At 39.8% G+C, this 25,921-nt stretch overlaps 2 protein-coding genes across 2 annotated transcripts in view; both read right to left on the bottom strand.

Moving 5' to 3' along the window:
• Gnf1 (germ line transcription factor 1) overlaps positions 1 to 18,752 on the bottom strand; it is a 43,974-nt gene extending 25,222 nt beyond the window's left edge. Inside the window, exons 1-9 of the mRNA XM_071696841.1 lie at positions 18,710 to 18,752; positions 16,778 to 16,940; positions 16,103 to 16,281; positions 12,863 to 13,936; positions 12,170 to 12,349; positions 11,258 to 11,354; positions 4,838 to 5,016; positions 3,557 to 3,788; positions 407 to 475 (exon numbers count right to left, since the gene is read on the bottom strand). Of these exons, the coding sequence (XP_071552942.1) occupies positions 407 to 475; positions 3,557 to 3,788; positions 4,838 to 5,016; positions 11,258 to 11,354; positions 12,170 to 12,349; positions 12,863 to 13,936; positions 16,103 to 16,281; positions 16,778 to 16,940; positions 18,710 to 18,712 (2,176 nt within the window). The 5' untranslated portion in view covers positions 18,713 to 18,752. The remainder of the gene's footprint in view (positions 1 to 406; positions 476 to 3,556; positions 3,789 to 4,837; positions 5,017 to 11,257; positions 11,355 to 12,169; positions 12,350 to 12,862; positions 13,937 to 16,102; positions 16,282 to 16,777; positions 16,941 to 18,709) is intronic.
• Positions 18,753 to 20,863: 2,111 nt separating this feature from the next.
• On the bottom strand, positions 20,864 to 25,607 carry LOC139767497 (uncharacterized). The gene is made up of 6 exons (XM_071696922.1): positions 25,442 to 25,607; positions 24,076 to 24,228; positions 23,666 to 23,789; positions 23,143 to 23,288; positions 22,588 to 22,824; positions 20,864 to 22,050 (listed from the first exon to the last, which is right to left on the bottom strand). Exons 1-6 carry the CDS (start codon positions 25,490 to 25,492, stop codon positions 21,814 to 21,816), a joined length of 948 nt encoding a protein of 315 aa, XP_071553023.1. The 5' UTR covers positions 25,493 to 25,607; the 3' UTR covers positions 20,864 to 21,813.
• Between the last annotated feature and the right edge of the window lie 314 nt (positions 25,608 to 25,921).

The raw sequence follows: 25,921 nt of genomic DNA, 5'->3' as shown, positions 1-25,921 counted from the left end.
CGACTACTTCTACCTAATGCTCCTACCTAAATGTTTTTACCTACTACTTCTATCTTATTCTATTTATTTATACTACTTCTACCTTTTTCTTTCTTTCTTTCAAACTATTCACCATTTCCCGCATTAGCAGGGTAGCGTTAAGAACAGAGGACCGGGCCTTTGAGGGAATATCATCACCTGGCCCCCTTCTCTGTTCCTTCTTTTGGAAAATTAAAAAAGAAACGAGAGGGGAGGATTTCCAGCCCCCCACTCCCTCCCCTTTTAGTCACCTTCCACGACACGCAGGGAATACGTGGGAAGTATTCTTTCTCCCCTATCCCCAGTGATAACTACTTCTACCTATTGCTCCTAATAATTCTGAATAATCCAACTTTGTCAAATGAACCCTCAAATGCTTCCAACTTACCTACTCCAGGAGGTCCAGATAGTAATGCAGCCTTAAAGAATGCTCCATTGTCATCCTTTGCCCATGGACCTGAGGGTCAGAAAAAATACCGTATAAACTTACCAGAAACTTTCAATCTTAAAAATGCAAACTATCAACTTACACATGCAAAACTAAAAATCAGTAATTTTCATCTGTTGACATGCATAATCTCAAGGAAAGTGAATTTCGGATGCTATATGAAAGTCTGACAATGGTAACTATAGGAATGGGTGTTTTGGAACTAATAATAAAAGAAAATATAATCCAAGATATCAGTCAACTTGATGAGGTGACATGATGTAAAAAAATAAGCAACTTAATCATATCCATAGAAATGCACAATGATCCTTAAAAATCAACAGAAAAGTATTGTAATGCAATGGTTTCTATACTGTAGGGCACACACACCATTGTCTAGGAGGACAGATAGTCGTTCACAAAAATCATAAAATGTAAAACATATTTATCTGTTTATATTTATTTTGCTTTGTCGCTGTCTCCTGCGTTAGCGAGATAGCGCAAGGAAACAGATGAAAGAATGGCCCAACCCACCCACATACACATGCATATACATACACATCCACATACATACCTATACATCTCAACGTATGCATATATATACACACACAGACATGTACATATATACTTCTTTCTTTCAAACTATTCGCCATTTCCCGCATTAGCGAGGTAGCGTTAAGAACAGAGGACTGGGCCTTTGAGGGAATACCCTCACCTGGCCCAATTCTCTGTTCCTTCTTTTGGAAAAAAAAAAAAAAAAAAAAAATATATACACATGTACATAATTCATACTGTCTGCCTTTCATTCCCATCGCTACCCTACCACACATGAAATAACAACCTCCTCCCCCTTCATGTGCACGAGGTAGCGCTAGGAAAAGACAACAAAGGCCACATTCGTTCACACTCAGTCTCTAGCTGTCATGTAATAATGCACCGAAACCACAGCTCCCTTTCCACATCCAGTCCCCACAGAACTTTCCATGGTTTACCCCAAACGCTTCACATGCCCTGGTTCAATCCACTGACAGCACGTCGACCCCGGCATACCACATCGTTCCAATTCACTCTATTCCTTGCACGCCTTTCACCCTCCTGCATGTTTATGTTCATTATATGTACAACATATAATAAATAATACATACAGAACAACACATCCTACAAAATGAAAGAAAATAGTTAGCAAATGTATGAAAAAAGAAAGAAAGACTTGCAGAAATCATTCTGTGTAATGGAGGAGAACATAATGGAAACTGCTGATTTAGTGGGGTTGCCAATAATTCACGTTTGGAAACTGGTGTTGTAATGTGATCTCATGCCAATAAATACGAGTGTAATCAACTGACAAAATGTGAATACAAACACACATAAACACTGATTCATCCATTCACCCTAAGAACAAATGTCTAATACAACTTCCATCAACAAAGAGTCCATCGAGAGTAAAGCCTCAAAGCTAATCCTCTATATTTTCTAATCATGAATAACATGAGAAAGTAAACCGTTTTTAACATTACGAGAGAAATAGAAAACCATTCAACTTATATCCTTAGTTAAATCACCAAGGGAGACTTCCAATTTCAAAAACCTTTCTGACAACACATACAAATGCAACCACTACATCTGATCAACCACCATTCCTTTCACAGAATCTAAAATACCCCTAATCCTCAGATGCTTTATCAGTGCAATTTTACATGCAATCATTCTACTAATGACTACCTCACCTTCCTTATTCACTCCTCATTCAACATCCCCCTACTTACCAGAGATCTCAGGGCATTTTTCTCTAACTGCATTACTCAACTATTTAACTTCATTCGTAATCACATCCCTATTAAAAATATCATCCATTGCAGTTTTCTTTCTAATCCAGAGTGACAATCCAGTGGGAAGAACACTTCTTTCACGTGAATTTTCTTTCGAAGCCATCTTCCTTCATTCATTACAAGACACCTGGACCCATCAACAAATCAACTGATGTTTCACTAACCAAATAGACATACAACAGTTGCAGTAGATATGGTCCCCGTTTCTGGCTTAGTTAATCCAACCTTTCTTGGAGACAGTATCACCATTCTACCTAACTCCGGATTGGGTTAACAGATTATCATCACGTTATGTAAATCCGTTAAGTGTCCAATCTCTAACACCACAGTTCAACACTACCTTAACTTGATACCAGTTCATTCTAACTACTTATAAATCTACATCTCTATTCTCAGAGATGAAAAGCAAATGGATAATAACTTCTTCGATCCAATATCTATGAGCAGTTTGGACAGATACGGAGGAAGAGGAACTAACAACCCAAACAATTAACTTGGCAGCTTAGTTATCAATAACTAGAAATTAGTGAAGCATTAACCACCTCTCATTCAATGGTGACACATCAAATTCACAAACAACTCGCACACTAATTCTTCAAACTGACCGATTGAAATTTTTTTTTTTTTTTTTTTTTTTTTTATACTTTGTCGCTGTCTCCCGCGTTTGCGAGGTAGCGCAAGGAAACAGACGAAAGAAATGGCCCAACCCCCCCCCCCCATACACATGTACATACACACGTCCACACACGCAAATATACATACCTACACAGCTTTCCATGGTTTACCCCAGACGCTTCACATGCCTTGCTTCAATCCACTGACAGCACGTCAACCCCTGTATACCACATGACTCCAATTCACTCTATTTCTTGCCCTCCTTTCACCCTCCTGCATGTTCAGGCCCCGATCACACAAAATCTTTTTCACTCCATCTTTCCACCTCCAATTTGGTCTCCCTCTTCTCCTCGTTCCCTCCACCTCCGACACATATATCCTCTTGGTCAATCTCTCCTCACTCATTCTCTCCATGTGCCCAAACCATTTCAAAACACCCTCTTCTGCTCTCTCAACCACGCTCTTTGAAAATTATGCAATGGTAAAAGTCCAGCAAGATGATATCATCTGTCCTCATGACTCCCATAGAGTAACATATAAATAAATACCTTGCATTTAATACTATACCATACCAGAAACCACCCAGGGTGCTTAATGCCGATATGCCAGAGAACTTGATGTCCTTTTACAGAATGCCATATACAGAAAATTCACTCAATAAACCTACTAGGCCTAGGTGGTTTTTTGTCACCAAATTGGTTCTTATACCAATTTTGCATCCAGTTGAGCAACTTCCTCACATTAGAGCGATCTCCCTGCTGTCCTATTATATTCTTTATTGATGATGGTTTGTACTTATCAACCCACATGAGGGTTTCACACGGTCGGTTAGCGAGTTCTTGTGAGGAGATGGACTGAGTTCTGGGAGAGGAGGTTGTGGATGAGGGGCTTCCAGTTTCCTGTCAAACGAAAAATAAGCTTTAATTATTTTCATCACAAAACAAGACACATTCTATGGGTGGTGCTCCCTGTGCATATCTACGGAAGGAAATATTCATATGGAGGCATTTTCTTTTTTCTCAGTCCACGCAAAATAATGATGTATGGCTTTTTCACCCTAAAACTCAAGAGCCTAAACTTGAAGGACCAAGGTTGCCCCGTGGCCAAAGCCATAACTACAGGGAAAGAAGTTGGCTCCACCTGCAAGTTCTAAAGATGTGAAGAAAGACTCGTCAGCACCAAAATAAGCATAAGTAGACCTGAAACACCTTGTTACCACACTCACTCAAATCTTTATATGAATATTAAATGACCCTTCTTTCCATTACAGAAAACTAAACACCTGAAACCAAGAAAACGTTATCACAAGCCCAAAACCTGGCAAGCCACCTAATATATATTCTTCATACCAACCCATTTCTCGCACATAAACTATTTCTAAAGTTCCTGAGAGGCCAATTCTTATGAGAATCAACGAAGACATCCCTTTCTCTTCTTCACATGGATTCTGTTTCAGACAGTCTTTTACCACTCTCCCCACCAAACCTTGAAATTACACACTAGATAGCATCAAACTTCTCAGGCCCGTATCCTGCAACACACCAATCACAACAGACATTTTCCTATTTGTGATTCTATTCCTCTACTAACCAGAGACATCTTCAGAAATCTATCACACCTAGCTCATTTATACTGTACAGGGACGATGATTTGGGCAAAAGCACAATGATAATGCTGTTCTGGTTATTATCACTATCATCATCACCATTAATCTCACCCACCATAAATTTCTAGAAAGTCATCATCATCATCAGTATGGACATGGTCTATCCTACGTAAATGCAAATGGCACATGTGATAGATAAATACCTATATACAATCAGATAATCATTTTCATCACTATCATTCTTTATTAGCCATTGTCGTAACTATTGATAGGCACAACAATCTTAACGGGAACAACCAATTAAGGTAATCAAATAAGCAAAGTACAAGAAATCACTCCTACCTGTGACTCAGATAAACTTGACTGCGAGAGGTACTTCTTTGGACTAGGAGTTTTGGATATGCTGCTGGATGAAATGGGTGGGACTTGAGTGGAAGGAATCTTGCATCCTTGACTGTCCAATGTTGATTTCACCACTGAGTCTGCCTTCGCAAAGGTCTTGAGTTTGTCCGAGGATTTTCCTACAAAAATAAACTCTTTCAGTCTAGTGATTTTTCCACTGCTTTTGGAAAACCAGGAAGTACAGAGGGTTAAGATGTTTGCATAGGATAGAAAACAATAAAAAATATCCCCAAAGGACTATATACTGAAGCATTTATGTTTAACTTTATGTTTAACTTTATTTTGCAAAGCATATTCACAATCGAAATCACTGCATGCATATATGGATGTATGCTATTTCATGTGTGGCAGGGAGGCGACAGGAATGGATGAAGGCAGCAAGTATGAATATGTACATGTGTATATGCCTTTGAGTGTATATGTATGTATATGTTGAAATGTATAGGTATGTATATGTGAGTGTGTGGGCGTTTATGTATATACATGTGTATGTGGGTTGGGCCATTCTTTTGTCTGTTTCCTTGCGCTACCTCGCTAATGCGGGAGACGGTGGTTATAATAGAAAAAAAATAATAATGACAGGTTAAAGAATCCCAAAACATCTGCCATGGTAAGCAAGTGACATAATAAGGGTAATGCAAACTTTCAGTGCTCAAAAGAGACATACAAAGGATGAACATATGAGTGAATCTGTTAGTGTAGAGTTTGCTAAACTCTTCTACCCAGAGAACAGACAAGTGCAGAGTTTGCCAAACTCTTCTACCCAGAAAACAGACAAGTGTTGAGTCTGTCAAACTCTTCTACCCAGAGAACAGACAGTCTTGGACAAGTATTAAAGACATAAGACTATCCCTGGGGATAGGGGAGAAAGAATACTTCCCACGCATTCCCCATGTCGTAGAAGGTGACTAAAGGGGACGGAGCGGGGGGCTAGAAACCCTCCCCTCCTTGTATTGTAGCTTTCTAAAAGGGGAAACAGAAGAAGGAGTCACGCGGGGAGTGCTCATCCTCCTCAAAGGCTCAGATTAGGGTGTCTCAATGTGTGTGGATGTAACCAAGATGAGAAAAAAGGAGAGATAGGTAGCATGTTTGAGGAAAGGAACCTGGACGTTTTGGCTCTGAGTGAAATGAAGCTCAAGGGTAAAGGGGAAGAGTGGTTTGGGAATGTTTTGGGAGTAAAGTCAGGGGTTAGTGAGAGGACAAGAGCAAGGGAAGGAGTAGCACTACTCCTGAAACAGGAGTAGTGGGAGTATGTGATAGAGTGTAAGAAAGTAAACTCTAGATTGATATGGGTAAAACTGAAAGCTGATGGAGAGAGATGGGTGATCATTGGTGCATATGCACCTGGGCATGAGAAGAAAGATCATGAGGCAAGTGTTCTGGGAGCAGCTGAATGAGTGTGTTAGTGGTTTTGATGCATGAGACCAGGTTATAGTGATGGGTGATTTGAATGCAAAGGTGAGTAATGTGGCATTTGAGGGAATAATTGGTATACATGGGGTGTTCAGTGTTGTAAATGGTTTTAAATGGTGAAGAGCTTGTAGATTTATGTGCTGAAAAAGGACTGGTGATTGGGAATACCTGGTTTAAAAAGAGATATATACATAAGTATACGTATGTAAGTAGGAGAGATGGCCAGAGAGCGTTACTGGATTATGTGTTAATTGATTGGCGCGCAAAAGAGAGACTTTTGGATGTTAATGTGCTGAGAGGTGCAACTGGAGGGATGTCTGATCATTATCTTGTGGAGGCGAAGGTGAAGATTTGTAGAGGTTTTCAGAAAAGAAGAGAGAATGTTGGGTGAAGAGAATGGTGAGAGTAAGTGAGCTTGGGAAGGAGACTTGTGTGAGGAAGTACCAGGAGAGACTGAGTACAGAATGGAAAAAGGTGAGAACAAAGGAGGTAAGGGAAGTTGGGGAGGAATGGGAGGTATTTAGGGAAGCAGTGATGGCTTGCGCAAAAGATGCTTGTGGCATGAGAACCGTGGGAGCTGGGCAAATTAGAAAGGGTAGTGAGTGGTGGGATGAAGAAGTAACATTATTAGTGAAAGAGAAAGGAGAGGCATTTGGACGATTTTTGCAGGGAAATAAAGCAAATGAGTGGGAGATGTATAAAAGAAAGAAGCAGGAGGTCAAGAGAAAGGTGCAAAAAGGTGCAAGAGGTGAAAAAGAGGGCAAATGAGAGTTGGGGTGAGAAAGTATCATTAAATTTTAGGGAGAATAAAAAGATGTTTTGGAAGGAGGTAAATAAAGTGCGTAAGACAAGGGAACAAATGGGAACTTCAGTGAAGGGGGCTAATGGGGAGGTGATAGCAAGTAGAGGTGATGTGAGAAGGAGATGGAGTGAGTATTTTGAAGGTTTGTTGAATGTGTTTCATGACAGAGTGGCAGATATAGGGTGTTTTGGTCAAGGTGGTGTGCAAAGTGAGAGGGTTAGGAAAAATGATTTGGTTAACACAGAAGAGGTAGTAAAAGCATTGTGGAAGATGAAAGCCGGCAAGGCAGTGGGTTTGGATGGTATTGCAGTGGAATTTATTAAAAAAGGGGGTGACTGTATTGTTGACTGGTTGGTAAGGTTATTTAATGTATGTATGATTCATGGTGAGGTGCCTGAGGATTGGCGGAATGCTTGCATAGTGCCATTGTACAAAGGCAAAGGGGATAAGAGTGAGTGCTCAAATTACAGAGGTATAAGTTTGTTGAGTATTCCTGGGAAATTATACGGGACAGTATTGATTGAGAGGGTGAAGGCATGTACAGAGCATCAGATTGGGGAAGAGCAGTGTGGTTTCAGAAGTGGTAGAGGATGTGTGGATCAGGTGTTTGCTTTGAAGAATGTATGTGATAAATACTTAGAAAAGCAAATGGATTTGTATGCAGCATTTATGGATCTGGGTAAGGCATATGATAGAGTTGACAGAGGTGCTCTGTGGAAGGTTTTAAGAATATATGGTGTGGGAGGCAAGTTGTTAGAAGCAGAGAAAAGTTTTTATCGAGGATGTAAGGCATGTGTATGTGTAGGAAGAGAGGAAAGTGATTGGTTCTAGGTAAATGTAGGTTTGCGGCAGGGTGTGTGATGTCTCCATAGTTGTTTAATTTGTTTATGGATGGGGTTGTTAGGGAGGTGAATGCAAGAGTTTTGGAAAGAGGGGCAAGTATGCAGTCTGTTGTGGATGAGAGAGCTTGGGAAGTGAGCCAGTTGTTGTTCGCTGATGACATAGCACTGGTGGCTGATTCATGTGAGAAACTGCAGAAGCTGGTGACTGAGCTTGGTAAAGTGTGTGAAAGAAGAAAGTTGAGAGTAAATGTGAATAAGAGCATGGTTATTAGGTACAGTAGGGTTGAGGGTCAAGTCAATTGGGAGGTAAGTTTGAATGGATAAAAACTGGAGGAAGTGAAGTGTTTTAGATATCTGGGAGTGGATTTGGCAGCGGATGGAACCATGGAAGCAGAAGTGAATCTTAGGGTGGGGGAGGGGGCGAAAATTCTGGGAGCCTTGAAGAATGTGTGGAAGTCGAGAACATTATCTCGGAAAGCAAAAATGGGTATGTTTGAAGGAATAGTGGTTCCAACAATGTTGCATGGTTGCGAGGCTTGGGCTATGGATAGAGTTGTGCGGAGAAGGGTGGATGTGCTGGAAATGAGAGGTTTGAGGACAATGTGTGGTGTGAGGTGGTTTGATCGAGTAAGTAATAATAGGGTAAGAGAGATGTGTGGTAACAAAAAGAGTGTGGTTGAGAGAGCAGAAGGTGTTTTGAAATGGTTTGGTCACATGGAGAGAATGAGTGAGGAAAGACTGACCAAGAGGATATATGTGTCACAGGTGGAGGGAACGAGGAGAAGTGGGAGACCAAATTGGAGGTGGAAAGATGGAGTGAAAAAGATTTTGAGTGATCAGGGCCTGAACATGCAGGAGGGTGAAAGGCGTGCAAGGAATAGAGTAAATTGGATGAATTGGAAAGATGTGGTATACCGGGGTTGATGTGCTATCAATGGATTGAACCAGGGCATGTGAAGTGTCTGGGGTAAACCATGGAAAGTTCTGTGGGGTCTGGATGTGTATTATTACATGACAGTGCATTTCAGTGCATTATTACAAGACAGCTAGAGACTGAGTGTGAATGAATGGGGCCTTTGTTGTCTTTCCTAGCACTACCTCGCACACATGAGGGTGGAAGGGGTTGTTATACCATGTGTGGCGAGGTGGCGATGGGAATGAATAAAGGCAGACAGTATGAACTATGTACATGTGTATATATGTTTATGTCTGTGTGTGTATATATATGTATACGTTGAGATGTATAGGTATGTATATTTGCGTGTGTGGACGTGTATGTATATACATGTGTATGTGGGTGGGTTGGGCCATTCTTTCGTCTGTTTCCTTGCGCTGCCTCGCGAACGCAGGAGACAGCGACAAAGCAAAATAATAATAATAAAAAAAGACTGTGAAAGGGGACGAATCTACCTGGCTCCATGAATGGGGTGACAAATGCTATCATGCTCATTGCCAACACTGCTGCCAATCTCATTGCCTTCTAAGCCATCACTGCCCTTTGCAGTCATGTTTTTGATTGGACTTGCGCACTTGTTGGCTCTGAAAATGGATTCTGTTCTCTTGAGAGTCTCTGTGGATGGATCATGATGCCACTTGCTTGGGTAATGGTTGTGGACTGGTCAGAGTATGACAAAGTTGGGGTGTTACTCGGCATCAAGACGATTGTTTAATAAGTCTGTTCCTTATGCCAGACTTGTAGAAATGAAGAAAGCTGATGAACTTTCAACAAGCACAGTAATCATTGCCACGTATCCCCTTTGGGGCTTTAGCAATATCAGCTCCGCTGGCATCAACCGAGGTGGGTTCAGTGCCATGGCTCCTGACTGCAAGGATGACTTGACAAAGGAGGGGGGGTAAAAGCCATGACTGCTGGCAGTTGTGCCTGCTTCATCACTTGTACTGCTTGTAATGGTACAACAGGAGGCAGTGCAACCAGCAATATCACCTTCACTAGTTGAAACCTTTAGCCACTACCAAACTCTCCTGCCCACACAATTTCATCAAAACACTGAAATATATCAACACGCATACAAAACCATCTCCTAAACAGAATTACGTTGCCTCCACATGTAATTACCCGAAACCATCATCCTTACATTTCATGGATGGACACATAGGTGTTGTTGGTGATGCCACTTGAAATTTTATATGAAATTTGACATCTGAATCTTTAATCTAAACCTCCATTTTGTAATTATTAGTTGTGAGTAAAGGGATGATTTATTTTTTCAAGATATTTACTTGCAATGAAAATTACAGTTACTTGCTGTTACTGTGGATCATGTCACCATATTGGTACTTACCAACACTGGATGGAAGCCTTGACATTGTTTTTAGCGTTGTCTTTACTATGACTCAGGTCAGTTGAAGTCGCAAGCTGATCACAGAAGTGAAACAAGAAATAAAATTTTTCCAAATATACATTTGTAACTCTTAGTATTGGCTTTTAGAGAACAATCCTTCGGGTTTTCCACTTTACAGCTGAGGCAGAATTTCATGTCATAAATGAGGATAGGGGAGAAAGAATACCTCCCAAGTATTCCCTGAGTGATGTAAAAGATGACTAAAAGGGGCAGGAATTGGGGGGAGGGCTGGAAATCCTCCCCTCCAGCTTTTACCTCTCCAAAAGAAGGAACAGAGAAGGGGCCAAGTGGAGAGTTTTCCCTCTAAGGCACAGTCATCAGTTCTGGAACATTATCTCACTAACGGGGGAAATGATGAATACGTGTGAAAAAAATTAAAAACTGGTTTATATTTTCAGAGACAGTGTTTACAAGGGGTTGGGTTGTTAGTGTAATGTCTTAATAATGAAAAGTCCAAATACTAATTATTGTATATATTGCTCATATTTAGGGAGAAACATTAAGCAGAAGTAGTAGGAAGGAGCATTAGATAGAAGCTGTCAGTAGGAACATTAGGTAGGAGCCTCTGTAAACACTGTACTGGAATTGCCTTCTGCCGGTAGCCTGTTAAGGGTGAAGCATGAAAGATGAGAAGAACTGGAGTTCACTAGCTATGGAGAATCTGTTGTCGTGGCCACCCATTTTTGGGAGTTCTAGTTGGAACAGGCATCAGAGATACAAATATAGATACAGAAGAGACGAGTGATAATGAGGATAAGTACTAGGGCTGGTACTGCTTACATATTTGAAGGAAGGACAAAAAGATACGAACAAAAAGTGTAGTACAAAATGTCTTTTCATTTCCAAAACAGTCCTCAACCGAACAATAAGACACATAGTGTGCTGTGAAATAAAAATCAAAACACTTTCCAACCCCTGATCAATCTGAAAGTAAGATTACCTTTCGTATTTTCCTGTTTTGTTTCCTTCCCAGGTTGTGTGCGTATGAGATCCAATAATCCATCTTCATCCAACTGTTTTGTACCCAACTGTTCAGCCTAGTAAGATAACATATATTACATTAGACATCCCCATCAGTGTACCTTACCAGATGAAATCTTTATAAAAAAAAGTTTATTTTTCAATAATCCTCTTAAGCAATTAGAAATCTTATCATATATGCAAACTCTGTTTTCTGAAATTATAATGAGTCATGCAAACACATTCCATCACCCTACTAAAATGTTTATCTGAAAATGCAGTATTTTCAAGTCAGCTAATGAGAGGTATGATAAAGAGAACTTTCAGTACAACAAACAAAGAAAGCTGACGATGAATATGTTCAACACATAAAATATAAGAAGCAGAGTACTTTTGCATTGTACAGTCCCAACCAAACAAGCAGTTTTAGAGGAAGCCCTGAGAATCTGGTAACATTACAGAAAGTAGTTGAGACCCAAACAAGCAGTTTTAGAGGAAGCCCTGAGAATCTGGTAACATTACAGAAAGTAGAACACCTACACTATCACCTATACTATCATGAAGGATTAAAATAACTGCCTCAATACAGCTTCAAAAAATGACCGGAAAGATGTATGGTAAGATAATCTAGGTATGGCAGAACAAAATGAGAATTACAAATTTAACATACAGGAAGAAACAAAGTTGTCAAATCTACAAATACACAACCTGAAATGGTAAGAGGTTTATTTGAAATTAATACCTAAACCTTTGTATAAAAACAGGACAGATGGCTATAGAAAGGACTAGATCAACAACTGTACTGTAAATCAAGGGTGAAAGAAGAGAACAGTCTTACAACAGAAAGGTCTGTGGGACCTGGTAGTGAATATCTTTGTCTTCAAGGACTTACCTTCCTTAATTTACTCTCACCAGCTTCGGAACCTAGCACAAGGTACGATGTGTTGCGACTTACAGAGGATGTAACTTTACCCCCATACTTTTTTATAAGTTCGGCTGCTTCTTCCCGGTCTAAACTATCATATACACCACTTAAGACAAACACAAGGTTTTGTAAACAATTAGGTGCACCCTGAAAAGAAGAAAAAATATTCTAAAAAATCACATATATCCTAAATTCTCATTTACAATCATCAAAAACCCCCCAATCCTATCTACTGTAGTTGCCTTCTACAACAAACATTAGGTGAGGTACACTGCAAGTATTCATTATTCCCTTATCCCCAAGAACTTATACAAATGCTGTACAGTGTATATTGCCCACCTAAACATGGCTTCAAACAGATGGGAAATTACAATGATGGCCTCAATTCTTAAAATTAAAGAGATATAACTATGAGGAATGAATCGGATAGAATTATAACAGCATGGTAGCCTGTCAATCGCATGAACCTCGGAAAATAAAACAGCTCTGGTTTTGATGCAATATACATGTCAGCTAGAGAGCAGATGTAAGCGAGTGAGGTCATTAAAAGCGTTCTTGGTGCTATTCTAGCTGTTCAAGGAAAATGCAAAAATAAAAAAAATAAAGAAATATGGTACACTTTACAAAATGAAATAATAATAATAGATATATCTAACTCACCTCAGGGATTTCTTTGCTCCCAGGGTTGGCTGGTCCTGATCTACGAAGAAATTTGAAATAAGCTTCCCTCGAATGTTTCTTCTTCTCATCCTGGGGAGTGATGTCTGCTTCAGTAGTAATCTTGCTAGTGTTAGTTTTCTCTGGTGTAACCTTCTTTTCAACTTTTACGGCTGCCTCTATAATAGCATCTGGGAAATGTTTCATTAGACTTACACTTTCTGTCTTTATATTTTCATCCAATATCCGTTTTTCTTTTTTAATCACTCTTTCTTCTTTACGTTGTTTTTCTTTCTTAGTGATTTTTTCTTCTTTCTTAAATGATTTTACTTCCTTACTCGGACTTTCTATATATTTCTTCCCTTCTGTTTTCACATCTTTCTCACTTATTTTTTGCTTTAAGGTGCCAAGGCTCTGCACTGTCTCTTTGCCCCTGTCTTCTCTCCCATCTCTGTAATGGTTTCTGTTTTCTCCATCTGTTCCTTTGTTATATTGAAATGCCTTTAACTTTGAGGATAATTTACTAGATACTGTGGATTGTACAGGATTTTTATTTGGAGGACTATTTTCATTAGGCTTTGGTTTCTCATCATCATATGATGGAGTTTTATATTTCTCCTTGTGTGAAGGGGCTTTACATTTCTCATCATGTGATGGGGTTTTACATTTCTCCTCATGTGATGGGGTTTTACATTTCTCCTGATGTGATGGGGTTTTATATTTCTCCTCATGTGATGGAGTTTTACATCTCTCATCATGCGATAGGGTTTTACATTTCCCCTCATATGATGGGGTTTTATATTTCTCATCATGCGATGGGGTTTTATATTTCTCCTCATGTGATGGAGTTTTACATCTCTCATCATGCGATGGGGTTTTACATTTCTCCTCATGTGATGGGGTTTTATATTTCTCCTCATGCGATGGAGTTTTACATCTCTCCTCATGCGAAGGAGATTTAGTTTCAAGTCGAAGTTTCTTGGATGTGTGCTGTTGCTCTTGATCTAACTGCTGAAGGGTATTCTGAAACTCATTATCACTGTGGTCCTCTAAAATCTCAATCTCATCACTCTGAAACTGAAAATACAAAGTAAATATCTACAGCAAAAGAATGAAAAACAGGTATGGAAAAATCATTCTTAAAATCAAATAATCAAAATTACACATGGCTTCCTCTCTAGTCATTCCACTGCAAAAGAAGACGATGGAGCAAATTCTCCCCCTTTTCCAATCAACTGTGATGTCACTCGAGTGCCCCTCTTTCATCTCTCCTAAAATAATCTTTCACCAACTTCCAATACTGTCCACTTTTATCCCAGTTATTCCACTCCACGTACTATAACTCAATTTCCCACCCTTACTAACTCTAACAATAATTCCCTTTCTTGCACTCGACATATTTCCTACTTTGATCCGGACGCGTGAAGAAGCATTATGCTCTCACTGACTCATACCATCACTTGCGCACTGTTCTCACACGCAATTACTTTCAGTGTAAAAGCCCCTAACAGAACTCAAACGTCTACGTTGCATGTTATGCGGTCAGAACTTCCCTGACAGCTTTCCTACTACTTATTACATGCCTTTTCTATATCCAATGCTGCACTAAATTTCTTCCCTTTTTCCAGATTATTTTTCTATCTATCTGTATCTCTTATGTCTGTTTTCTTTAAGGAATTTCCTCAAGAGTGTGGCTTGGCAAAGTCTCCATAACTGGTGAACTCCAATGCACCTCCTTAGCCTTTAGCACCTCACCCCTAAAGGGCCACTGGGAGAGGGCAACATGTGACAATGAGAGATTTTATGTTTGTGAACAGAATGCCAGCAGTCCATGTGTGGTCGAGGCAGAAAGATAAGACAGCTACCTGGGTCAGAGGAGTGCAATTTGACAATCACTGAAGAGTTGGCTCACTACACAGCTGTCACTAACCCTCCCGATACCAGACAGTTAGTAGTACTATACCTCCCTGATCAGTGGCTACCTACCAACGACTATTTTTCACTTCTGTACATTCAAAATTGCAGTCACTACCTCTTCCTAAACACACCTTCTTCATCTACAAGGGATTCACCGATTCTCTAAATGCAATCAGTCATACAATCCAGTACACCAAACTCTTTGCCAATCATGCCAAAAAGACCTATTCCTCCAAAATTCTCGTCCCTTTTATTCCCTTCACCTTTATATAAAAGAACAATAATTACCTTTGTCCTAAATATTCACCATCTAGCTTACCATTCTACATAATACCTGTTGTTTTTAAGTTTTTCAAAAACATCATTGCTCTTCATATTCAATCTGTTTCTCACATCAATTTTCCTGACAAAGGTACTTTGTTTCTATAACACTTTCTAATGAGATGTTTACTCTTTGCCCCTTACAAACATCTTCCTCTGTCACTGGTAACCCCCATACTTGTCTAACACAGTCTTGCTCCTTAAACATAATTCTTCTAAATCTATTTACTTCCTTCTTGAAAAATGTTGCACACTTTTCTAAACTTTCATTCATTCACTTTCCCTTTAAATGCTTTATATTCATACAAACTATACTTTTAATTCTTCTGTTCAAGACTTTACATACCTTCCTGCCATACCTTCATCACTATATTTTGGCATATTCAAGCTTCTCTTAAGTATTCTCTTTCTCCTCAATGAACTTTCTAACTAGCTATTCTACAGTCACTCATCAATGTTTCATTCGTACAAGAAACTGAAATTTGCACGATTCCGAACAAAATTCAGCTTACCTAAGTCAAAATAATTTTCAATGCTCTCTTCAAGGCTCTGGCAATAAGCCCACCTCAAATAAGTATCAACACTACTCTTCAGGATTACATTACACCCCATAGACTACAGCTTTACCTCCCTCTTCATATTGTAACCCTCCAACCATATCCTGCACTTGTGACTCCCCTTTCTCCGAAACACCAACTCGAACTGTACTTCCATTTTAGGGAAATTGTGGAGAATTTTTTCATCCTAATCCTTCGGCAATGTTGGCAATTCTTGCTGAATCCACTTTTAACACTCCATTGCCCATACGTTCCAATTCCTTCGACAACTATTTTGGTTCTAACAACCAGATTGCTTTCAGTGGTTGCCATAAATCCCTCATCATCTAACACACAAAGAATCGAACACACATGCCAACACATCACTCTTACTTTTCTCGTAAAAGTTTAACCTTAAACACTTCAAAGGAATGCTCCAGCATTTCCATAAGTACAAGAGGCCTCTTACCTTCTTCTTCTTTGATGGGACACTCTCTCGTTCACTCCTGGACACTGGAGCCTTCCCAAAGAAGGATGAAGGAGACGTAGGCTTCAATTTCGGTGCAGCCGGCTTTGACAGGGCTTTGGGCTTTCTTTTCTCTTCAGTCTTTGCTTTTTTCTTGGGTTTGCTTGTAAATATATCATCATCTGTATTATACAACCAATTGTGAAAAAAATGAGAAAAATAGTATGGTTAAAGTTTCAATACATTCTTTTTAAACAACAAAATCTAGCTTCAAAATGTTTTTAATCAGAATGGGAGAATTACAGTCTTTATCCATTATTCAAAGTATCAAACTAGAGTCATCTAAAAATGACTTATCTCACCTAACACTGAGATGGCCCACACAACAATCAGCCATGCTCATTACACCACTGCATCGTACTGAATAAGATCTATCTCAAAAGGTTTGACCAAAATCTATCTTTCCCTAAGTATTCTAATAATCAACACAGTTTGGAATTATTAAATAATCATTTGGGATTGGGATATCAAAAACAGGAGTATATTGCAGGCAGAGTCCAGGAATGTCCAGCAGATAAATATCTATTAATGGAATATATAAAAGGATTTACACACGTTTTTAGCAAGATATTCTTCATTAAAAAATAAGGAATGGATTGTCAAGAGAAATAAACATACCAGAATCTTCCGAGTCTACAATTTTATGTTTCTTCCTGACTGGAGGAAGTGGATCCTCCTCGTCGGAGTCAATAATTACATAGTTTTTCTTACTTTCCTTTGCTGTACTTGAAGGCTTTCCTGAAGTTTTACTATTAAGTGGATGAAAATATTTCCGTATATCCTGAGGGACAAATAAAAACAATCAATAATATAACACAAAACTAGATTGGCATCTGTATGGTGCACATCCATAAAACAAAACAAACCTGATGCTCGGAGCATTTGTTAACTCTCCTGTCACACTTCAAAATGTTAGCGGGTATGAACAATCTGATAACTCCAACTAAACTTAGTTACACCAAATTTCATCTACTTTATCATCAAAGTTCAAATATTCAGGAATCTCATTAGCTGCAAAAGCATCTATACACTCTGTTAGAGTTGCAAAAAATACCATGTAAAATTCCCATTTAATGCTGCCATGTTATTCACTTCTAACAGCTGACATAAACAGATGAAGCAAAATTTTAAAACCTGGTTTTCATTCCGTGATAAATGAATCAAATGTGGGAAGGACTACAAAGATCAGGGAAAATGTGGAGTTAAAAAAGTAAAGATGTCCAGGAACCATCCAAACTTACAAAAATCTCACCTACCTTCCCATTCTTAAATTTCGAGATTCAATGAAAAATAAACAATAACTTTCTTTTAATCCTTGAGACCACACAGTATACAGGCAAGGACAATGCATTTGCTGATTAAACCTAAGAACAGAAATATAGGGCCAAGAAAATAAGGAAAATGTGAGGTGAATTAACGTAACTTCTGAAATTATCAAAGCCAAAAAATCTCTTCCATTTCCCCTTACAGCTTACAGTTACCTCAAATTTCAATGCAATCATCAAAATAAACCATCAATCTTGAAAATTCCGTGAGACCAAATTGTAAGGCAATGTCTTACAAATCTCATTTGGGTAATTTCTCAATATAGTCGCAAATATTTTTACAATATGATTTTAACAAGTGGTAAAAAAACTCAAAGGTCAAAAGAGAAACAGCATATAAATCATCTTCTATGGAAGGCTAGGCAAGGATTTCATAAGCTAATTCCTAAGCATTTTCCCCCGGTTTACTTTCTTAACCCGACACTTTCTGTGATCTTCACGGCCCTCCCTACTACCACTAAATCTATCAACATAGATCAAAGACGAATCTATCACATCAAAGATTAATACGTCAAATTACATATCAATCTCATATGACATTAGTTTACCATATCAGATCTACTACCAGAGATTAATGAGTAATTCTACTTTGACCCCCCACCCCCACAGGTTACGAAATATTTCCACAAATGAAATGCCTTCCTTAATTATAATGTGTGGTATATATATATATAATATATATACACCAAATTACTTCTGATAAATATCAGTAATTTCATAACTTCTGTTGGACGTACACCGGAGAAAAATAAACTTGATTAAAATGAATCAAAGATTAATGTACCACATAACAGATTACTCCAGCAAAGTAACCAGACCCAACATGAATTAATCACATGAGTAATTTGTCACATAACATTATATCCAAAGATTAATCGTCCAAAGTCGTTTAATACAAATTCGTCTGATTCCATAAACGAACAATTTATCATAAATAATACCTAATAATTAACTAGGGTTAGGTAGAATGTAGTCTTACTCTACCCAAAATTCAACGTATTAATTCAAATGGAAAATTCATATTTATATTTAAATCCTACAACGTTTAGGGTAGACTCCCCTCCCTCCCTCTCCCCCATGGAGGCTCCCTCACCACCCCATCTACCTTCACCCCCATTATCTAATCACCCCACCATTACCCTCCCCTCATCTCCCCAGGCCTCCTGATAACCCCCAGAGGGGAGATAATAACTGACAAAGGGGAATAATGAGGAAGATGCCTCACCATGGTCAGCCACCCAGCTGCTTTCCCGCGATTTGGTCAACAAACATAAACAAGAATCAAGTGACTAACGCATTGCGCAATGGCCAACGGCCACCAAATATAAACAAAAAATTAATAAATTAATTAATATACACGCATATATATATACATATATATATTTATATATATGAATATGTATAATGCCGTGGGGTGTTATTAGGAATACATATAACCAGTGGGAGTCTACTCTATATTAATCTCTATCTATCTATCTGATTTGCATATGGGGAAACATAGTGGGGAATTTGTATGAATTTATATCTATTTTTTTTATTTCAGCATCTTGGTTGGTATTATGTAAATACCTGCTCCATATATTGGTTACGACGTAATTTATGTTTAAGGATGATAGACAGTCCGAAGTAAATGGGAAATTTGTGACCAATTAATGTAAATTTATTGTTGATACGTAGAAATTACTGATATAGTGGAAATAATATTTCCATCACCATCCTGTAGATACGTTTTCACCTCGGCCACCCCAAGACGCTACCATGCCCTTCTTGCTTGGAGTCTGGGACCATGAGGGGACCCCAGGGTAGCTAGGACCATGAGGGGACCCTAGGGTAGCTAGGACCATGAGGTTACCCCAGGGTAGCTAGGACCATGAAGGGACCCAAGGGTAGCTAGGACCATGAAGGGACCCCAGGGTAGCTTGAACCATGAGGGGACCCCAGGGTTTCCAGGACCATGAAGGGACCCCAGGGTAGCTAGGACCATGAGGGGACCCCAGGGTAGCTAGGACCATGAGGGGACCCCAGGGTAGCTAGGACCATGAGGGGACCCCAGGGTAACTAGGACCACGAGGGGACCCCAGGGTAGCAGCAACCATGTGTCTACACCTGTTACTTGTGCACAATGGCGCCAATGACCTCTTTGTCTTGCTCAGTCGTAAACTTTCAAATCTGTAGGCCTGACAGTTTCAGGAAAGAATGCTATACGAGGAGGGGAAAGTTTCCACAGATTATCTGTTCTAAGAAGGTGGAATAATATCAGTCAATCCACCTGTGGCCACAGACTCCACACAGAAACTGTTGGAAGCAGCGGTGAAATGCTTGCCACGGGTCCAAATCTGGAGGTGAAGACATGCAGACAGCAAAGGACAACAATATCCTACTCCTCCTCCTCGTAAAGGATATATAACCTGAAATCTTTCGTGCCATTTTACTTTGAGCAGATGTTGTCTTCCTTCAAGCTGCAGCATAGGACAACCACAGGACCTCGCTAACTCCTGCAGCAGATCCATGAGATCTTGGCATGGCGTCTTTCCTCTTCTTGCACGACCACGGGACCTCGCTAACTCCTGCAGCAGATCCATGAGATCTTGGCATGGCGTCTTTCCTCTTCTTGCACGACCATGGGACCTTGCTAACTCCTGCAGCAGATCCATGAGATCTTGGCATGGTGTCTCTCCTCTTCTTGCACGACCACGGGACCTTGCTAACTCCTGCAGCAGATCCATGAGATCTTGGCATGGCGTCTTCCCTCTTCTTGCACGACCACAGGACCTCGCCAACTCCTGCAGCAGATCCATGAGATCTTGGCATGGCGTCTTTCCTCTTCTTGCACGACCACAGGACCTCGCTAACTCCTGCAGCAGATCCATGAGATCTTGGCATGGCGTCTTCCCTCTTCTTGCATGACCACAGGACCTCGCTAACTCCTGCAGCAGATCCATGAGATCTTGGCTTGGCGTCTTCCCTCTTCTTGCACGACCACAGGATCTCACTAACTCCTGCAGCAGATCCATGAGATCTTGGCATGGCGTCTTCCCTCTTCTTGCATGACCACAGGACCTCGCTAACTCCTGCAGCAGATCCATGAGATCTTGGCATGGTGTCTTCCCTCTTCTTGCACGACCATGGGACCTCACTAACTCCTGCAGCAGATCCATAGGATCTTGGCATGGCATCATTCCCCTTCTTGCACAACTACAGGACTTCAGATATGTTTCCTTGCTCCTGTAGAAGAAAGGAAACATTATCCCGAGGTTTAGTTCTTCTGCAGGAGGTAGATGTTAGCCATTGTCCCATGCTGATAATGCCATCTTGGGTTATCCATTTAAATATACTATTCATAAAAGTTTGGAGGAAGGATATAGATGTAAAGACTTCAAGAAATTAATCAGTTTTATTAAATGTTTAACATGATATTCTCATTCAAATGGAAATGAGTTTGATTTGAGTAAAATCCCTCCAGCTTACCTTATGAAGTCCTTTTGTAAGGAAATGGTTCAAACGCATTTCTGCCCGAGATAGAATATATATGAAAAAATGTAAGAAATGTGGAGTTCCGGTGCTGCTGTTTTTGAGAAGCTGTGGGTCATGGAAATCACATACGATAAATGCAAATCAAAGATAGTACTGGTGACTGTTTAGTTTTTCTGTTATTAGGATGGAAGAATACATTCCCACTGCTTCTTGGTTAGAATGTTGGATACCATTTTTGTAATTTAAAAAGCATATCTTAAAATTTTCTGTAACTGAAATGAAGCGTAAGTCCCATTTTCTGTGACTGAAAAGGTTTTATTTTCCATCCTATGTAATTAGATCGTGGGATACAGCTTCATTTTCTGTGATTAGAATTAAGGAGTACACTCATTTCCTGCTATTTTTATGTAGGAGTTGCATTCCTTGAGATTAGATTGGAGGGACACAATTACATTTAAAATGAGTCAAAGGAAGACCTGTACATTTCCTGTGATCATAGTGAATGTATGTATCGAAATGAGATTCCCTGTATCATTATTCAGAAATACAATTATATTTTCTCTAATTGAAATTAGATTATTTTCTCATTTTTTTATTTGATTATGGGATGCATTCCCATTTTCTCTGGAACAGAAGGAAACATTTGCTTTTCTTTATCTGGAATGGAAGGGGTACATTCATTCTTTTTCAATTAAATTTGAAATACAGTTTCATTTTTTTTGTGATTAGAATACAGGGATGCAATTTGATTATGTTACTCTGACAGATAACACAATTCCATTTTTCTATTATGTTGAATACATTTCCATTTTCTGTGGTAAGAATGAAGGGGAAAACACATCCATTTTCTGGTGGTTAGCAAGGGGGCAAGCGGCCCTGAATGCTTGCCTTGCTTGTGCCACAGATCCTGACAAGGGCACTGAGGTCTATGGTCTGAGAGAGTCCGTTCTGCACAAGCCAATCCTTCTGCAGGAGCTGCTTTGCCTGCTGCTCATCCTCAGCCCACACAGAGACATCATTGCCCATGACGATGTGGCTGCGGTCTGGCAGGGGCAGGAGCATTGGCGCCCACACATCATAGGCTGGGTTATCCTACAGAAGATATGATTATACTGCATGCTTTTTATGACTGGTCGTAGAAACTGGTGTAATTACTATTTGTGTAATTAGAATTTGAAGGGCAAATGAGTGTAAGTAATCACCTATTCATGACTACCTATTGTTTCAGTATAAGGAAAGAGTTCTACATATGTAGGGCCAATGAGTGTAATTGTTTATTTGTCATTGCCTATTTTGGCAATATGGTGTGAGAGTCGTACATGCGAGGGGCCCTATCTTTTGAGTTTTCTCCTGTTGCACAGGATTTTAAATTCAGTCATACCAACTATATTTCTAGTTGGAGCTTCCAACTCTATTACTACGGGGATTACAATTGTTTCTTTGTCTCCTATAACTTGGTTCTTAATCAAATATCATATACATCCTCTCCTCACCTTGGTCCAAAATTAAGGTACAATAAAAATGGCCTGAATTTTGAAGGGCCCTGTGACGTACATATTTATGTATCTATGAGGATCTACAATGAGAAAATGCCCAAGAAAGAAAGAAAAAGTTGCTAAGTTAACTTACAACAAAGTGATAGGTGAGTGGCTTTGAGAGGTTGCCAAACATGTACTTGGGGAAGTCCAGTAAGGCATTGCCATGCACCAAGACCTCCTCCAGCTGCAGGTTCTCCGTCAGGATGGGGAGCACCACAAAGATATTCCAGTAAAGGTGAAGCTTCCGGAGCTTAGTGAGAGGCTCCAGGCTGTGGTAGGGGATCTGACGAAGCTGGTTCAAGTGCAGATCCAGGACTTCCAGGTTAGTCTGTTGGAGGTGAAGGTGAGTAATGATTACTGTGTTGTCTTTGGTAACTCAGGGGTTTCTGTGCTGCTGTGATGTCTATTTCTTTTCATACAATACAAAGCTTTAGGCAATTCAGTGGCTTGTGTGGGCTGTTGTGTTATCTTTTTCTCTTCCAACACTAAGCTGTGGAAATATTTTACATTCTCATGTCTTCCTTAACACCTATGATCTAAATCCCATTCCCATAGCAGGTTTTTCACTTCAAAACAGTTAGATTAATTTTCCCTTCCTCTCCTTCCTCCTTTTTATCTCTTTAGCCTTTTGTTTATATATACATACCAGGTGAGATATATTGTACGTCTGGACTTCCAAGAGTTTGTTGTCAGCGAGATAGAGATGTGTGAGATTACTCAGGTGCCAAATGTCAGAGGGAGGAACGACTATTTGGTTGCTGGACAGGTCCAAGAACTGTAGTGAAGTCAATCCTGAGATAAAACAAAAGAGATAGTATAGAATACACACAAAGTATTCAAACCTTTACAAAACAGTATCATTTTCTTATCATATAACCCCAGAAACCTCCCCCCTCCCCTCCCCTTCTCCAGGGGTTTGTGCAACAGTTTCCAAGCTGCTCCATGAACGTCCATCATTGCCCTGCTGTTACAGGGAAACGATGGATTCTTTTGGAGTGAAAGAGTCTTCTGCAAGATTGTGCTTTAATGATACAATGTTGTTCAAGGTGACTTTCCACCCAAAGTGCAACTACAACATTTTCAGGCCCCATTTGTCACACATTTATTTTTCTTTGTTCACTCTATAAGTAATGGATTTTTTTTAAGTACATAACAGTGGCTTAGCATACCAGCAAACACCCTGTCTTCAATGGTAGCAATGCTGTTTTTCTTGAGCGAGAGAGTCTGAAGGTTGGTCAGACCTGCAAAGTCCTCAGCTGCCAGGTGCTCGATCTCATTGTAGTCCAGGAACACCTGGCAGAGGCAAAGGGCTGGTTATATTCCAGAGATGAAGGAATTGAATATCTGGCAGAGACAAGGGACCTGAATGTCTGTTGGAGGCAAAGTAACTGAATATCTTCTGGAGACAAAGATCTGTTCTCTTAAGTATATCATACTTTGCTGTACCCTACTCAAGATAACAAGGGGAACTGGGTATTATGTGGGTGGACTAGGTTTCACATGAATAAAGTACCAGGTGCTGGGTCTTACCTTGGTCTAACATGAGTTAAAAAGATTTGTACCAGTTGTCAGGCCTTACCTGGGTAACATCTGGATGTTGTGTCCAGCAAGTAGAAGGAACAGCTGGGAGGCCATGGCTGACATATTCACAGTCCCAGCGGTTGCCTGTTGCTCCTGGGAAAACTGGGTCTGCTTCGCGGTACATGCAAGGACATTCCTGGCCCTCAACATGCTGGAAGACATTATTGAAAAAGGAAAAAAAATCTAAATTCATTCAACTCTTGCAAGTCACTGGGATATGTTATTTTCATGGATAATGAGATACTAAAAAAAAATAAAAAAAGGTGATATAATAAAAATAAAAGCCATTTGATTCTTGTGGAAACATGACAGATCTGCCTCTTTAGCAAAGATGGAGTATATGAGTCAGGAAATCTCAGCAGGGTGAAGAATATATCTACAGTCTTGCTGTAAAAGGGAAGCGGCAGCCGTCGTCTCGGTCTGCCTTCAAGTTGCCAACACTCACATAGTATCTCTGGGATGGGTGGCCTGTTTTGTGTTGCCAATCAGTCATCCACAAGTTCAATTTGTCAGCCTAGCCAAGCAATATATAGGACATATATTCACTTGTCTGGCAAAATACTCATAATGAATACAGAAGCAGTTGGCCTTACATACTGCACAGGCCATATGGTCTGTTGGAGTTTGATTCTACCTGTGTTGAATATCATCGACCATTTATTGGACCAACTTTGGAGGCTGTTTAGGCATCCTCGTATTCCATGCAATCCTCATCACACATCTTTCATGGGCTTGACATCATCCACAAACATGTTATGAGTTGTCCTACTTGCAAGTCAGTTACATACCCCAAGAAGAGCAGTGGTTCCAAGAATGAGCCCTGTGACACTTTATTAAAAGGGCCTGTAATGGGTTGTCCAATGATATTCCTTGGAATCTAATATTACCAAAATGGCCAGTTCCTCCTCCTCAATCTTCCCTGTCTCTCCTTACTAGGGGCGTATTCTCTTGATATACCTCTTTAGTAGATTGGTCTTGACTAATCCAACAATATCCAGATTGCCCAACCTAATTTGCTCCATGCTCTGATCTTTACCATTTACCACCAGCCAGTTCACATCAATAAATGCGAAATTGATATGCAGCTTGAACCACAATGCAATCATGGTCTTACTGAGATTTCCACTGTTTTTGCCTCCGTTTGGATACCTTATGCTTTTTCTTACTCCTTTTTCAAAAGCTTGTCACTTCTGACAACTATCCTTATGTATTCCTTCCTTTTGGCAGTTTCTTAGCCTGCTTCAACACCTCTTTTAGCAACACAGTTTCATATCAAAGGTTATCCTTATTGGTTGATCCTCTCTCCCTTCCTGTAAACTTGTATAATATTGAATCTCATCACGATGATCATGGTTTGAAATTACCTGGTGCAATAGAGCAGCAAGCACAGCAGCCAAGATCACTTGTGACATCATCAGAATCCTTGACACGGGAAATTCACCCCAATTCAAACAAACAAAATTTATTCTGCCAGATGACTGGAAGTTGTTGCTCAGTCACCACCAGAGACACTCACTGACTTGATCAGTGGAACAATTGTAGTGATTCTCACCAGAATCACAGCAGCTGGTGGAGTATACACGATGATAGATATAGTACATACTTTAGTTTCATCTCCCACGATAAAAAAAAATGAAGGTCCGATAATGAGGTCTCTAGTATTAGCAGTACAGCAGGTGTTGTGGTTCTCGGAGACCTTAAGATTACTTGAATATCCAAGTCATTATCAGAAACCTTGTGGGGTTATCAAAGCAGGTCATCTAAACATTTTTTTTTATAAGCTGAAAAATAATTGGTTTTATGATTTGGTTGTTTGCTTGCAACCAGACCAAATATTTTTGTTA

The sequence above is a fragment of the Panulirus ornatus genome, chromosome 61 (genome assembly GCF_036320965.1).
Source record: "Panulirus ornatus isolate Po-2019 chromosome 61, ASM3632096v1, whole genome shotgun sequence".
In the NCBI taxonomy this organism is placed as follows: Eukaryota; Metazoa; Arthropoda; class Malacostraca; order Decapoda; family Palinuridae; genus Panulirus; species Panulirus ornatus.
Note: the sequence above shows the minus strand (reverse complement) of the source record. Positions and strands in the feature narration are given on the sequence as shown.